This window comes from Chionomys nivalis, chromosome 21, assembly GCF_950005125.1.
Source record: "Chionomys nivalis chromosome 21, mChiNiv1.1, whole genome shotgun sequence".
NCBI lineage: Eukaryota > Metazoa > Chordata > Mammalia > Rodentia > Cricetidae > Chionomys > Chionomys nivalis.
Window position 1 is genome coordinate 16894698 of NC_080106.1, and position 15853 is coordinate 16910550.

The 15853-nt window shown below is 44.6% G+C and overlaps 1 protein-coding gene across 1 annotated transcript in view; it reads left to right on the top strand.

Moving 5' to 3' along the window:
• Positions 1–15853, top strand: part of Wwp2 (WW domain containing E3 ubiquitin protein ligase 2) — a 125865-nt gene that overhangs the window by 10642 nt on the left and 99370 nt on the right. Inside the window, exons 2-4 of the mRNA XM_057753764.1 lie at positions 4287–4371; positions 8759–8906; positions 9207–9328. Coding sequence (XP_057609747.1) covers positions 4302–4371; positions 8759–8906; positions 9207–9328 — 340 coding nt within the window. The 5' untranslated portion in view covers positions 4287–4301. The remainder of the gene's footprint in view (positions 1–4286; positions 4372–8758; positions 8907–9206; positions 9329–15853) is intronic.

Consider the following 15853-nt stretch of genomic DNA (forward strand, 5'->3'; position numbering starts at 1 on the left):
ATCTGAATCAGAAGCTGAACTCATTCTGTGTTCAAGTTTTCCTGTCGTGTGCATTGGAACTATGAACCCGGCACAGGTACTTTAGGTCCTGTTGACGGTGAGGCCCGGCGACAAGCCGATAGGTTCTAACTACTTGAGGACCAGTGTCTCTTATTTATGTATTCGTTTTGCATAGATTTTTGCGGGATAGCCCAGGCTAGCCTCAATCTCTGGCATCTGTCTCAGCCTCCTGTGTGGAAGGTTTACTGATGTGAGTCAACACTCAGCAGACTGACGTCCGTCTTCACTTCCTGGTTGTGGTTATTTTCCTTTATATGTACACTGGGCAGGTTTTACAGTCCGCATAGCTTACTTTGTAATGGGCAGGTGGGACCTGGCTAATTGGATATGAAACTACAGACAAAGCTCACATAATAACAGAGACCAGTGTTCATAAATGGTGGGCTATAATTACAAATGGCTGGTGAGAGAAGGTGATGATGGATTTGGGGGACCTTATTTCTCCTACATTCGCAGCTGCCTTTGCTCTTTCTGGACTTTCTTTAGCATTCATCCTTGATTTTGTTTTGGGGCTGTTAGTTGTAGCTCAGGATACTTAGTCTTCCTCTTCCTTAGCAAAGTCATGTGCGGGCTCCAAGTTTCATTGAGTTTGGAGCACAGCCCTAAGCTCAGGAGAACAAGCTGGTTCAAAAGCTCCCTTTAGTTGCTTTAGGGAAGAGAGAGCCCCAGTAGACATCAAGATTTTAAAAAATAGTCTTTTGTTTTTAAAGTCTATAAATAGTGGGCCTTAACCTCTTTTAAAGCACTGACCCGAGGGCCTGATTTATTGCGATTCAGTATACTGTCATTTCCCCTAAAAGTTGTTCACTTAGAGAAAAAGGTCAAACTTACAAAATGGTTCAGAGACCCAGGTACATATCATGAGAACACTGATTTTGGACTGGAGAGAGGGCTCAGAGGTTAAGAGCACTGGTTACTTCTCCAGAGGACCCAGGTTCAGTTCCCAATACCTGCATGATGGTTTGCAATCTCCCATAACTCCAGTTCTAGGGAATCGGAACCCTGGCCTCCAAGGGTTATATATATGCATATGGTACACATATATACATATGGTACACATATATACACATAGGCAAAATAATCTTACATGTAACAGAAACATCTAATATAATATATATTAAAAGACCAAATATTGCCCATACAGAAGTTTCTCAGTCTCCGTTCTCCAATTCCCCTGCTTCCTGCCTTTTGTCCTGCATAGAGGGAGCTTCTGTTTTGGCCTCAGTGGCTCCTTCCTTTCCATGTTGTGTTTTCTTTCACCGTGTGTCCCCTGTGACATGGTTATTCTGTTCACCAAGGGCATTGTACTATACTCAGGCTGCATTTCCTTCTCTTTCTGCTTCTCTTCCCTCCTCTCGCCCCGTTTAAGAATTGGTGCATGTGAACTGGTGGTATAGCGTCACATTGTAGAAACACCACAATAAAAGGCAAAAAATCCAAAGAAAGTTGTGGTGCCAGGCAGTGGTGGCGCACGCCTTTAATCCCAGAATTTGGGAGACAGAGGTAGGTGGATCTCTGAGTTCGAGACCAGTCTGGTCTACAGAGCTAGTTCCAAGACAGGCTCCAAAGCTACAGAGAAACCCTGTCTCGAAAAACAAAACAAAACAAAACAAAACAAAAAAAGTTGTGGGGTCCTAGAAGCTATCATTTCAGAGTTGAGCACACTCAGTTGTGTTTGGTGCTGTCTGCACAGCCGTGTGAAGGGGACCGAGAATCATTGTTGGAGGTGGCAGCAAGGTCTCCTGGGATCTTGAGCTCTAGACTACTATTCTACAAGGAACATTCTGGAGGCTTCTACCAGAGGCAGAATATCTATAAAGACCAGTCCAGGGTCACAGGTGTAATTTGAACAGAGGGCTTTCCCTGTCATGAGTACAGCTCTGGGCTGATGGTTTGTTTTAATTTTTGTAGCGTAGGCTAACCTCAAATTTGTGACCCTCCTGCCTCAGCCTCCGGAGTTCTGCTAGAATTATAGGTGTGTGCTACCACGTGCAGCCCTTTCAGTGCTTTGTTTTTAAGGCTGAGTCTTCCTGTGTAGCTCAAGCTGACCTTGAACTCAAAGAGGTCCTGCTGCTTTTCAGGTTCTAGGATTTTATTCGTGTACCTCACCTCTCAGCCTGTACGCTGCTTCTACACAACAGTTTCAATATGGTCCTTAGATATCCAGAAGTCTCCGAGGCTCCCCACCGTCAAAACTAAAACAACACTGGTCCATCCCTCACCACCTCACTGTGATCACTCCTGCATTGAAGGTGCAGAAGCAAAGACCAGTCAAGCCCTTGGTGTTGCAGCCAAGTATGCTGTTGTCCCCATGCTCCCCATCACCATACAGTCTTGGTAGGAAGGAACACAGAATCCTCGAGTGGGCTGACTGGGGTCACACTGTTAATCTCAGAACTGGGTGACAGAGGCAGTGAATATTTGTTAGTCAGAGGCTAGCCTAGTCTACAGTGTAAGTTCTGGGGTAGTCAGAGCTACATAGTGAGATTGTGTCTCAGAAAACAAAAATAAGCCAGGCGGTGATAGTGCACACCTTTAATCCCAGCACTCAGAAAGCAGAAGCAGCTGAATCTCTGTGAGTTCGAGGCCAGCCTGGTCTACAGAGTGAGTTTCAGGATAGCTGAGGCTGTAGAGAGAAACCCTATCACAAAAACCAAACCAAAACAAAAAATTTAAAAATTCACTATGTTTTTATACTTAAAAAGTTTGCATCTATGTGTGTATGTCTGTGTGTGTTTGTTCAGGTGCCTGAGTAAGTGTTGGGAAACCCTGAATTTGGAGTTATAGGCAGTGTGAGCTGCTTGATGTGGGTGTGGGGAACTGAATTCAGCTCCTTTAAAAGAGTAGTACATGCTCTTAACAACAGAGCCATCTCATCAGCTCTGTTTATTACTAATATTGTGTGTGTGTGTGTGTGTATGTGTGCACGTGCATGCGTACAAGCCATGACTAATGTGGAGGTCAGTGGTCAGAGGACATCTTTGTGGAGCTGGTTCTCCCCTCCTACTGTGTGGGTCTCAGGGATTGAACTCAGGTCTTCAGGCTTGTGTGGCAGGTGTTGCACCTGCTGAGCCATCTGGGCAGCCGTCTTTTTCTACTCGCTGCTGGAGTGTGCACCTGCTGCACGGTGAGCTGTAGCAGCTGCTGGAGACAAGCACTTGAGCAGTCCTTGAATCTGGAGCCAATGTGTTGCTTTCTTCATGAAATACCATTTTCCTTCAGAAGACAACCGAGAAACAAATTGAAGTTACTAGATTTGAGAAATTGGCAGACATTTTGTTCAAACTGAATGAAGCAAACCTGACACTAAGAAAAACAACTGACAGAATTTGTTGCCAGTGACAAAATCGTTCTTACAGAAAAATTACAATTTTGGGACACGACCACAATGGACTTGACAGCTTTCCGCCGTTTGGACGCCTATCTGATGAGATCATTGATGACATTCACAAATGTGTGTGTTTTAATGCTGTATAATGAAATGTGCTAAGGTTTAGATATCTTTATAGCTCAAAGAACCAATATTTTCCGAATGAAAAATGATGATGTTCCAAAAATCACTTTTGAGTAAGAGTTCTGTTTCAAGTGAGCTTCTACTTCTAGCCTCCAGGCATGACAGGAACACCTGTTAGGTGGTATCGTGTATTTTCCATGGCTTTATTAGTCGATTGGGATCATTGGAGAAATGTTCAGTCAAATCTTCAGGTTCATCAGACCCATAAAAAAGCTGGGTTAATAGTTTATTTATTTATACGTTTTGGAGACAACATCTCCTAGCTATCCTGAAACTCACTACTCTAGACTAGGCTGGCCTTGAACTCACTGTGTAGCTGAGAATGACCTTGATATGTTCCTCCTGCCCCCACCTTGCAAGTGCTGGGATTACAAGTTTTGCTGTCATACTAATTGCAGGCATGCACCATCATAGCTGTCCTGGGGTTGAGTTTTTTCTTTTTAATTTTTTAAAATTTATTTTATGTGTATAAATATTTTGTATTCTGCATACCATGTTCATGCATGGCATCCTTGGAGGTGAGAAAAAGGCATCAGGTCCCTTAGACCTGGAGTTCCAAGTGGTTGTGAATACCATGTGGATGCTGAGAATTGAGCCCAGGTCCTCTGCAGGGTCCACAGTGTTCTTAACCACCTAGACGACTCTCAGCCCATTGGGTTGTTATTTCGTCTCTTTCTCAATTGTCTTACTCTGCCTCCTGCTTTTCTTGCAGTTCCATGGTGATGACATGGCATCTGCCAGTTCCAGCCGGGCAGGAGTGGCCCTGCCTTTTGAGAAGTCCCAGCTCACCCTGAAAGGTGAGTGGAATTGCTTGAAGTAGTCGAGGCACATGTGTCTGGAGAGCCAGGTCTTCTGAAGCAGTGTGTTTCAGAAGCCTTTGTTCTCAAAAGCTCACCACATTATGACTAGAGTTCTTGGAAAAGAAGGCAAATCATGGGAAAGTGAGAAAAATGGAACTTTTGGCTAAAATGTTCGGAGATGGTTGATTCCTTTGTGTCCTGGGCTCCCGTCTGTTCATTAATGCTCTATCTGGTCCCTTTGAGCCTCATGGCTTTAAATGCCTCCAGTAAAAGGTCACTCTCAGATTGCTCTCTGCAGCCCAAGACCTTCCTTAGAACTCCCAACTCGTGTATCTAGTAGCGGACTGTCATCCACTGGTGACCACAGAAAAGTGCCCATGTCTGGAACCACACTCTGGACTTTTTATTCTCATAGCTGGCATTAACCTAGCAGTGAAACTGGCCTCTGGCACTCAGTATTCCTGCCCGCTCCCAGTCGTGCCCACCCCTAGCCGATGGCACTCTGTTCTGGGCTGCGGTCTGCAGACCTGCCTCTCTGATTTTGCCCTTTGCCCTCCTTCGTTATGGCTGCAGTTACAGCAGGCAGTCTTGTTGCAGTAAGACACCAAGTCTCTGCATTTCAGTGTTCTCGTGTGTGTCCTGTTACCTTCTGCAGTCACTGCCTGGGTCATCTGGCCTCCTAACTACGCGGAACTCACGTGGCAGGCCTCTGCCTCTGGGCCTTTGTGCTTGCCATCTCTGAAATAGCTTGCTTCGGTCTTTACCCAGAAATCCCCATTCCCTGGTCTATGTATATAATAGCCAAAACTTGCTAACTTCCTCAAATGTGTCCATCCCCACTTTATTATTTCCTTTTCAAGGTTGTAATTGTTTAACACCAAATGCTTATATTAAATATACTTGGAGATTGAACCTAAGGCCTCAAATTTGGGCCACTTTGACTTGGGGAATGCGGCTCAGTTGGTAAGTTGGTAGAGTTTGCCTAGCATGCACGAAGCCCTGGGTTCAGTCCTACTGAATAAATTGGGTGTTGTGGTGCATGCTCATAATCCCAGAACTCCAAAGACGGAGGCAGATTAGGAGTTCCAAGTCATTCTTAGCTACAGGATCTCATTCGTGTAGGTGGGGATACCACGTCAAACCAGCAACAAAAACCAGGGAAAGAGCTGGGTGTTTGTGATGCACACCTTTAATCTCAGCACTCAGGAGGCAGAGGTAGGCAGATCTCTGAGGCTGAGCCCAGCCTGGTCTACAGAGTGAGTTCTAGGACAGCCAGGGGTATACAGTGAAACCCTGTCTCTGTAAACAAACACAAGCAAGACAAATAAACAAGAAACAAACAGTGAAAAAGAGCTAAAGGATAAAAACCAAAATCAAAACAGCAGCAACAAAAAAATCCTGTCCTTGTCGAGCTGCGAGAGTTGGCTTGAGAGAGTTGTTTCTAGCTTCAGCCCTGCCTTTTACTAACTCTGATTTTAGATAAATTCACCTCCCTGAATCTTAGATGGCTCAACTATGAAGTAAAGGGTTTAAACCCTCTCCCTAAGATTTACTTATTTTTATTTTATGAGTGTTTGCCTGCATGTATGTGTGTTTCCACATGCATGTCTGGTACCAGTGGAGACTGGAAGACGCATCAGTTCCCTGGAACTGGAGTTACACCTGACTGTGAGCGGTTGTGAGGGAGCTGGGGACTGCATTCAGGTCCTTTGCCAGGGCAACAAGTGTCCGTGACCACTGGACCATCTCTCCAGCTCCCCCCTTTTACTTTTTGTTTTTTTGAGACAGGGTTTCTCTGTGTAACAGCCCTAGCTGTCCTGGAACCAGCTCTGTAGACCAGGCTGGCCTCGAACTCACAAAAGCCTGCTTCTGCCTCCCGAGTGCTGGGATTTAAAAGTGTGCACCACCACTACCTGGCTTCCAGCCCCCTTTTTTGAGGCAGAGTTTCACTACGACTGGTCTGGTCTGGAACGGTGTAAATTAGTCTGGCCTGGAACTCACAGAAATCCACCCTTTGCCCCCTGAGTGCTGGGACTAAAGGTGTATGCCACCACGCCTGGCAGGAATTTGCTGATTTTAAAGAAACTGTCTAGAACTGATTAAAACTTGTCCCTATTTTTAAAGTTAAGATATGCAGCGCTCCTATCTCACCACCAGGTGGCCTCAGATACCCTTGATGTACGTGTAAAGCGGTACATGTTCCACTTAAGTCTGTGACAACCCTTTATTCTCAGCCCCACCACTGTTGCTTGACTCTTAGCCCCCAAAAGATTTTTTGTTTTGTTTCTTATGTCCTCCCTACTATTGCTTTTGGGTTTATAATAGTTACTGTTTCAAACATCCTGAGGGTGGCTGTGAGCCTTGTCAAGTTGTAGACGTTTGTAGAACTTGTCACCTCCCTGAGGGGTCTGGGAAGGAGCTGAGCTTACTCTTAGTAGCAGGGCCCTCAGTGGAGATCAGTCTTGTCATGATGGGTGAGGCCCATCAGTTATCCTCTGATTTAGGTACAGGGTTGATGGCGTCTAGGTGTGCTTCTTCTGATCAGCCTGGAGTTCCGCTGGGAGTCATGAATGCTGCAGGATATACACCCCTGGGAAATAATATGTGTTGGCTTTATGTTCTATGTGTTTTTATCAGTTTGTTGGTGACAAGTGACTATCACAAGGACTCCTGTGTGCTAGGCTTGGTGGTATGCCTGTAATCTCGGTACTCAGGAGACAGAGGCAGTTTTCAGCTGCTTAGTAAGTTCAAGTCAGTCTGGGCTGCACAGCAAGATACTACTTAAAACCAGGAAACAAATCAAAGAAAACCAAAATGAAAGAGGAAAGAGAGGACAGACAGAGAGATAGAGGGTAGGAGATTGAGAGATTGATTGAGATTAATTCTCATGAAGGCTGGTAACTGAACAAGCAATATAGGTGACTGACCATCATGGAGTGTGTTCAGTCTTATTGCTATGGAAGAAAAGTGGCATAGGGGATATGCAAAGCCCAGGAATGGCATACAGCTGGGGTGGAGTCAGGCTGTTGGGGGCACATTCTGGCTCATAGTTCCTTCTTTATGTAACTGGAGAAGTGACACCCCCCACCCCGCCACACACACTGTGGCCCAGACTGACCTAGAGCTCACTCTGTAGCCCAGGGTGGGCTTTTGAACTCAACGTGATCCTCTTATTTTGGCCTCTCAAGTCAGTGGGATTATAGGCCCGAGTGACTTTGGCTTTTTTGTTTTGTTTTTTGAGAGTAGCCCTGCCTGGCCTGGAACGCTCCACGTAGACCAGGCCAGCCTTGAACTTATAACAATTCTTCCAACCGCTGGGGTTGCAGGTTTGTCCCCATACCCAGCCTTGGTGAGCTCTCTTTCCAAGCCTCTTTCCTCCTGGACACAGATGATAGTCTATTCCTCACGTCCTGAGTTGGTTGTTAGGCTTCAGGTCGAGGATGTATGCACTGCAGTGTCCCAGCCACTGTTGAACGTTAGTGATTGTCCTTCAGCTATTTCTAAAAAATCTGTGTGCTTTGCAAAGAGCGGGGAAATAGCACTCAACTTTGCAGCGTGGTCAAAGGGCTGCTCAGGGCACCACAGGGAGTGCATGCAGGCTTCCAGAGGAGAGTTTCTGCAGCCTCTCTGAGGAGCTGCTCAGCAATGCCTGTGAGTGGCATTCCTGCTGACTGTCCCCGAGCGAGGAGCTCACAGTCATCCAACAGTGTAAAAATTTAACACAGCCGTGCAGTAGGTTGTGTGACATTTAAAAGTTGGTTTGGGGGTACTTGGATGTAGGCCAGCAGGCAAAGCACTTGCCTATCTCATGTGGTTTTAGGTTAGAAGTGAATTTTTTCCCTTTGTGTTTCAGATTGTTTATATGGCCATACTTCTTTTTCTTCTTTGTTTATGCCCTTTTTTGTTTCTTATTTTAAAAATCTAGTGTGTGTGTGTATGTGCGCGTGCGCATACGCGCGCGTGCGTGCACAAGCATGTTGAGGTCAGAGGACAACCTTGGGTATCATTACTCAGGCACTGTCCACTTGGTTATTTGAGACAGAATCTCTTGCCAGAACCTGGAACTTGCCAATTAGGCCAGCCTGGCTGACAATTGACCCCAGGGGACCTGCCTGTCTATGAGATTACAAACAGTATTGCCACACCACACCTGGTTTTTTACATGGGTACTGGGGATGGAAATAAGGTTCTCAGGCATTCACAGCAAACATTGTCCTGATTGAATTATCGCCATGTAATTCTTAAAAAGTTTTTTTGTTTTTGTTTAAAGAAGACAAAACAAAACAAAAGAAAAAGATCTTTTTAAAAGGAAATACCCGAAAGGAGCCCCAGGGACATGTAGGGGTACATTGACTCATCTGTTTTTGTTTTCCATCCCTTCCAGTGGTGTCAGCAAAGCCCAAGGTGCACAGCCGCCAGCCGAGAATCAACTCCTATGTGGAGGTGGCAGTAGATGGCCTCCCCAGCGAAACCAAGAAGACTGGGAAGCGCATCGGGAGCTCTGAGCTTCTCTGGAATGAAATCATCGTTCTGTAAGGGCATTGCTTTAGAATGTAGAAGGCAGGGTAGGAGAGAGCGCTGGAGGTGGCAGACTCCACTGCCCTTGGCCCCCCATGGTGCTCCTCTCTTAGGTATTTGTAACTCATTGAGCTCACAGAGCACTCATTATTAGCTAGGGGCTTACAGGTCAGTGTGTGAGCTGTGAATGTGGCTGTCTTCTTGTTTTGTCCCCTGCAAGATGTTAGCAATGTAGCTTGCAGCAGTTTGTTCCATGTTAAAGGGGTGACCGGCTCAAATTCTGGGCTGTGATTAGCCACTTATTTGTTTTCCAGGAATGTCACAGCCCAGAGTCATTTAGATCTGAAGGTCTGGAGCTGCCATACCTTGAGGAATGAGCTACTAGGCACTGCCTCTGTCAACCTCTCCAATGTCCTGAAGAACAATGGTGGCAAAAGTACGTATGATTCATGTCTGCCCAGGGAGGCTATGGCAGCCAGTCCTAGGACTGACCATAGTATCACTGCTCCTTACAGACCACTTACGGAGTTTGAGGAAGGCAGGCAGGCTTTAGCATGCTTGGTGCAGGGGCTATAGGATGCAGGACCGTGTCCCCTAATTCTTCTTTGGGGATGGAGGCTCTCCCTCTACCCACTTTCTCAGGAGACATGTGATACATTGAATAAAACTGTCAAATACCTCCAGCTGAAATCATTGCTTTTTTTCCTCTGAGCCCTGGAATAGAACAAAGGCGCTGTGTGCATATGTGTGAGTTCTGTGTTTGGGATAGGGTTACAGATGGTGCCCTGGTCTCCTAGACGCTCAGTAGGCCTTACTGGCTGTTGGGATGTGACAGCAGCTCCATCTGAATTATCGAGTGTGTCTCTGCTGTCCGGACATATAAATCCTCAAGTCTGTTCCTTGCTGTTTGTGGCCAGTGGCCTAACCCACGCCTGTGGGCTGTGGACCCTCCCTCATAAAGCCTCTATTCAGAGCAGTGCCATATGTGGCAGCCAAATGCCGTAGAAAGAAAGGCTCCTTTTTCTCCTGATGCCTACTGTCGAGAAAATATTTTTTGAAGGTGGACTTAGCCTAAGTGAGACATGGGGGTGGGGGTGTTGAAGCTTAGGGAGGGCAACTGCAGCAGTTTGCGTCTTTTTTTTCAGGGTCCATCGTTTCTGTAGGGCTGCTTGGGAGGTCTCGGCTCCTCCTGTGCTCTTTTCCTTTCTACTGGACACACAGTAACACAGTGAAGGATTGTTTAAGATCAGGGACATGTCTGTATTTTGGTTGTTTCGTCATTTGAATTGACCTTTTCTATGTGTGTAATATGTCTGTGCATGTGTTCATATGTATGCATACATGTGGTGGTCAGAGGTCAATCACAAGTGTCATTTCTCAGGCGCCATCAACCATGTTTTTTGTGATAGTCTTTCACTGAAACCTGGAGCTCACCCAGGTTAGACTGGTTGGCCAGCAAGCCCCCGAGATCCTCTGTCTCCCTTGCCCAGGGCAGCGTTATAGGCATGTGCACTGTGCCTGGGTTTTTGTGGGTCCCGGGGATTTATGCAGGTCTTCATGACAGTGTGGCCAGCACTTTGCCAGCTGAGGTGCACGCCCCCCAGGCTTCCCCACCACTTTTGTGATGTAGAATTTCATGCAGTAAAGGCTAATCTCACACTCTGTGTAGCAGAGGACCTTGAGTTCCTTATCCTCCTGCCTCCACTTCTCAGATGTTAGGATCAATAGGCAATTTGATCTTTATTTTTCCAATTCTTAGTCTGCTTTTTGTGATTTCAGGGTTATATTTATTATACTTGTGGACTTTCTCACATTAAAACGTGGCACCAGGACTGGGAGGATGTCTCGGCAGGTAGAGATACTTGCTGCCAGGCCTGAGAACTCACATGGTGGAAGGAGAGAACAGATTCCCACAAGCTGTCCTCTGATCTCTAATGCTGTGTGCGTGTGCGCGCATGTGCGCGCACGTACTGCCTAACTTACTTTAAAGAACTAACGGTGGGGGCTGGAGAGAAGACTCGGGTTAAAGAGCTCATACCGCTCTCGCAGAGGACCTGAACTCAGTTCCCAGTGCTTATGCGGGCAGCTCGCAACTGCCTGTAATTCTAGCTCTGTACATTCTTCTGGCTTGTGTGTACACATATACATGCAAGCATAATTAAAATTTGTTTTAAATCCACAAGTCTGGGATTAAAAGTGTGCACCATCACAGCCTGGCAAACTCTGAGTTTTAAAAATAATAATGTCCTGTTTTCAGTTCTTTTGTAATTGCTTGCTGGTGGTGGGGAAATTCTGTTTGGTTTATAAAGGTGCTAGAGATTGATTCCAGGCTCCTTGCATGCTAGGCAATGCTCTACAACTTAGTCTTCATTTTTGAGGGGCTTTTCTACTATTTCATACATCTTTTTCCCCATAAAAGGTATCACTATATCTTTAATTATTTTTCTAAAATCCAAATTTTGATAGTTTTCTGGTATGCAGCTGTTTGAAAACTGAGGGTAAGCATTTGAATACTTTTCAGTCTTCGGCAGGCAGAAAAGCCATGGTATCTCACAAGTTTGTGAGTCTCCCTGCTTGTGGCTGAAGGTTTACTCAGGATAAGTTCCTGAACATGAATTGGCTAAGTTTAAACATTTTTCAATATTATGGACCCATGTTGCCAAAAAGTTTTATCAGTTTATCTTCATATCAGCAATGACTGGGTTGCTGGTTTCTATTGTACTGAGGCATGCAGTAGATTTTATTTATTTATTTACTAATTTGCTTGTTGAGAAAGGGTCTATCTATCCCAGAACTGCTGTTTGGTTTTTGCAGCTGCTACTGTACAGTACTGTCCAGCCGCCTCTTTTCTACTGTCCAGCCTCCTGTTTCCTACTGTCCAGCCTCCTGTTTCCTACTGTCCAGCCGCCTGTTTCCTACTGTCCAGCCGCCTGTTTCCTACTGTAATGTCACCAGCTTTTCTACTGTATGGCTACCTGTTTTTTTAAATTCTAAGTCAGAAAAGTATAGTTTTTAATCTTTTTCTTTAGTATACTCCCCAGAAGCCTAAGCATGCTTTTTCTAGTAAGTGCAGCTACTTGACAGCCTCCTTTGTTGGACACCACAGCTTCCTCAGACCCTCACTCACAAGGCGCCTTTGCTCTTTTCTAGCTCCCTTCCCTTCTTTTGGCAGCTGCCAAGATTTGAGCCTTGCTTGCCCTGAAGTGTTTCTTTTAAATTTTGATAAAATTGTCCCAGAGCAGTGGTTCTCGGCCTTCCCAATGCGCTGCTCTCTAATACAGTTCCTCGTGCTGTGTCACCCCAACCTTAAAATTATTTTCATTGCACTTTATAACTATAATTTGCTGCTGTTATGAATTGTAAACATCTTATTTGACCCCTGTGAAAGCATCATTCAACCCACAAAGGTGTCACAACCATGAATTGAGAACTACTGTTCTAGAGCTTAAAAAAGAATATTTTTAAATTTTATTTAACAATTATTAGTACTTTTCGTTAGCTGGGTGTGATGATGCACACCTGTAATCCCAACATTCAAGAGGTGGGAGCTGGAGGATCAGTAGCTCAAGGACAGCCTAGGTTACAGGAAATCATATAAAACACAAAAATAAAAAGGAAATACTTTTTTAAAATTTATTTGTGCTGTGTGTGTGTATGTCTGTTATGTGTCTTTGTGTATGTCTGTGCACATGTATGTGGGGTACTCTCAGAGGCCCCAGGAGCTAGAGTCACAGGAAATTGTAAGCCGCCTGACGTGCGTGCTGAAAACCAAACTCTAGTCCTCTGCAAGAGCATCAAAGTGTTCTTAACAACTGAGCCATCTCTGAAGCCCCATTTGCCTCATTTAAATATTTAGAGTGTATATTTGTATGTGTGTGTGTATGTATGCTTGTATGTGCCAGCTACCACACTGGTATGTGATTTTTTTCTTCTTCAGTTTATTGTACAAACTTTCTAGGCTATATTTAAGCATTCAAGGCTGATTATTCCTGGAAAGTTTGGTTAGATTCCTTTATTAATACCAGTTTAGGAATTTTCCATCAGTATTCCTAGTGACATCTGTAGGTTTTTTTTTTTCTCTTCTGTTTTTGTCAGTTTTAAAGTTTTAAAAAGTAAGCTTTTTTTCTTTTTTTCTTTTCTTTTTTCTTTTTCTTTTCTTTCTTTTCTTTTTCTTTTTGGTTTTTTGAAACAGGGTTTCTCTGTAGCTTTGGAGCCTGTCCACCTCGAACTCAGAGATCCACCTGCCTTTGCTTCCTGAGTGCTTGGACTAAAGGTATGCGCCACCATTGCCTGGCTAAAAACTAAGCTATTTTAAAAGTTATTTTTATTAATTTTTTTAAAGATAGGGTCTTACATCAAGGCCCAACTTATCATATAGCCCAGGCTGGTCTTAGAATTGCAGCAATCCCGCCGGGCGGTGGTGGCACACGCCTTTAATCCCAGCACTCGGGAGGCAGAGGCAGGCGGATCTCTGTGAGTTCGAGACCAGCCTGGTCTTACAAGAGCTAGTTCCAGGACAGGCTCCAAAACCACAGAGAAACCCTGTCTCGAAAAACCAAAAAAAAAAAAAAAAGAATTGCAGTAATCCCTGAGTCAGCCTCCTGAGGGCTGGGATTATAGGCTCCCAGGCTCCCAGTACCTGACTTTAAGGCTAATTTTCTAACGTGAATGGAAGCACTTTCCCACTGTGGGAACAGACAGCAGGCAGCACGGGAATTAGCTGTTCCATGAGTGCAGGAAAGAGCCCAGGCATGAAACCAACCAGGCCTGGCATCTTCATTTGAATAATTCTTTGATGACTTTAGTCCATACTCCCCTTTCCATAATTATTGGTTTATTCAACTTTCCTGGTTCATCTTGAGTCAGTTTTGTTAATTCTTTTTTTTTCTGAGAAAAATCGATTATGAACTCTTATGTTTATTAGTATAGAATTTTAAACAGCGTTTTACTTAAGTTTTTCCCAATCTGCCCCCACCCCCAACACTTATTTAAACTGTTCTGTTTTACCTTTTTCCCTTGCCTCATTACTGGAGATTGATTCAGAGCCTCTTTTACATGCTAGGTAAATATACCACCACTGCGTTACAGCTCCAGCCCTGTCCTCTCCTCCCATCTCCTCTCTTTCCCTCCCCTTCTGTACCTTCCCCTCTCTTCTCTTCGTCTCCCCTCCTATACCTTTTCTCCTCTTCTTTTTCTGTGATGCTGGGTCAAAGCCAGGGTCTCATGCATGCTAGACATTGGCTTCATCTCTTGCTGCCATTGCTTGTTCTGGCGTGAACTGTAGTACATTCTATGTGTGACTGGGTGGGCAGGGAGCCATCCGATGAGAATCAGACAGGAAATGTAGGTCATAACAGGGCAGTGGGCTGCCTTTCCTTAGAGAGACAAGTGTTTGAGCAACAGTAGCATGGTATGTCTACATGATATTCTGGTCACATTTCATAAAGCCCTTCAGGCATACATTATAAAGAGAGGTGACCTATCCCTATCTAACATGTATTTTGTTTTGTTTTTCTTGAGATCAGGTCTCATGTAGATGAGACTGTCCTCAAACTTGTTATGGAGCTGAGGATGACTTGAGCTGATCCTTGTGCTTTAACCTGGGTTAAAGTTATTTCCTATATGTAATATATGGGGCTATTTCTTTTTCTTTTCTTTCTTTCTCTTTTTTCTTTCTTTTTTCTTTCTTTTTTTTTTTTTTGCGTAATTTTCAAGACAGGGTTTCTCTGTAGCTTTGAAGCCTGTCCTTGAACTAGCTCTTGTAGACCAGACTGGCCTCGAACTCACAGAGATCTGCCTGCCTCTGCCTCTTGAGTGCTGGGATTAAGGCATGTGCTACCACTGCCCAGCGGGGCTATTTCTTATATGTATTATTTGATAGCAATAATAAGCCAGCTATCACAGGGATGGGATTACACTTGGTTTACATATTGGTTTGTTTTCTTCCTCCCTCTCTCTCTGTCTGTCTAGTACTGGAGATAGAACCCTTGGCCTTGCACATGCTAGGCAAGCTTCTAACACTGTCCTATATCCCTAGCACGCACGCATTCCCTGCCCCCCACATTTATTTGTTTTTATTGTGTATGTGTGTTTGTAAGTGTATATGTGCATACAGATCACAAGATCGTGTGTGCAGATCAGCAGACAACTCACGGGAGTTGGTTTGCTTTTTCCATCTTTGGGTCCCAGGGATTGAACTCTATTGTCAGATTTATGTGGCAAGCGCTTTACCTGCTGGGCCTTTTTGACGGTCCTTTCGCTGTCCTTTTGACATGTTCCCACCATTTGTTTTTGTTTATGTGTAATCTTGGGCCAGGCATGGTAGCACATGCCTGTAACTGCAGCACTACAGGAGCAGAGGTAGGAAGGTCACTTCAAGTTTGAGGCCAGCTTGGTCTACATAGTAAGTTCTAGGCCAGCCAGGACTATATGATAAGAGTCTAGCTCAAAAAACCAAAACAAACAAAACAAGAAAAACCTCACACCAAAATCTAGAATCAGTAAAATTTACCCTGTAAGGAAGATGGTTTATTTAAAATCAGAAAAGGCAGAGCCGGAGAGGTGGCTCGGGTTAGGAACCGTTCTTCCAGACGACCTGGGTTATTTCTTAGCACCTGCATGGTGATGGCCATTTGTAACTGCAATTCCAGGGGCTCTGTCACTCTTTTCTGGACTCCATGGACACTGCGTGCACGTGGTACACAGACATAGATGCAGACAAAACACCCGTGTATATAATGTCAGATATATTTATATCTATATATACATCCATGCGTATATACTAAGATAAAGTAAAAATATCTTCAAAAATTCAAAAACAAAAATCAGAAAAGAGGCTTGCTATGGAGTTCAGTTGGTAGAGTGTTTACCTAACACACCTGGGTTCAATTCCCAACACCTCGTAAAATGGCCTGGTGACATACCTTGACTTCATAACAAGTTCTCTGTTTCAATAAATGAG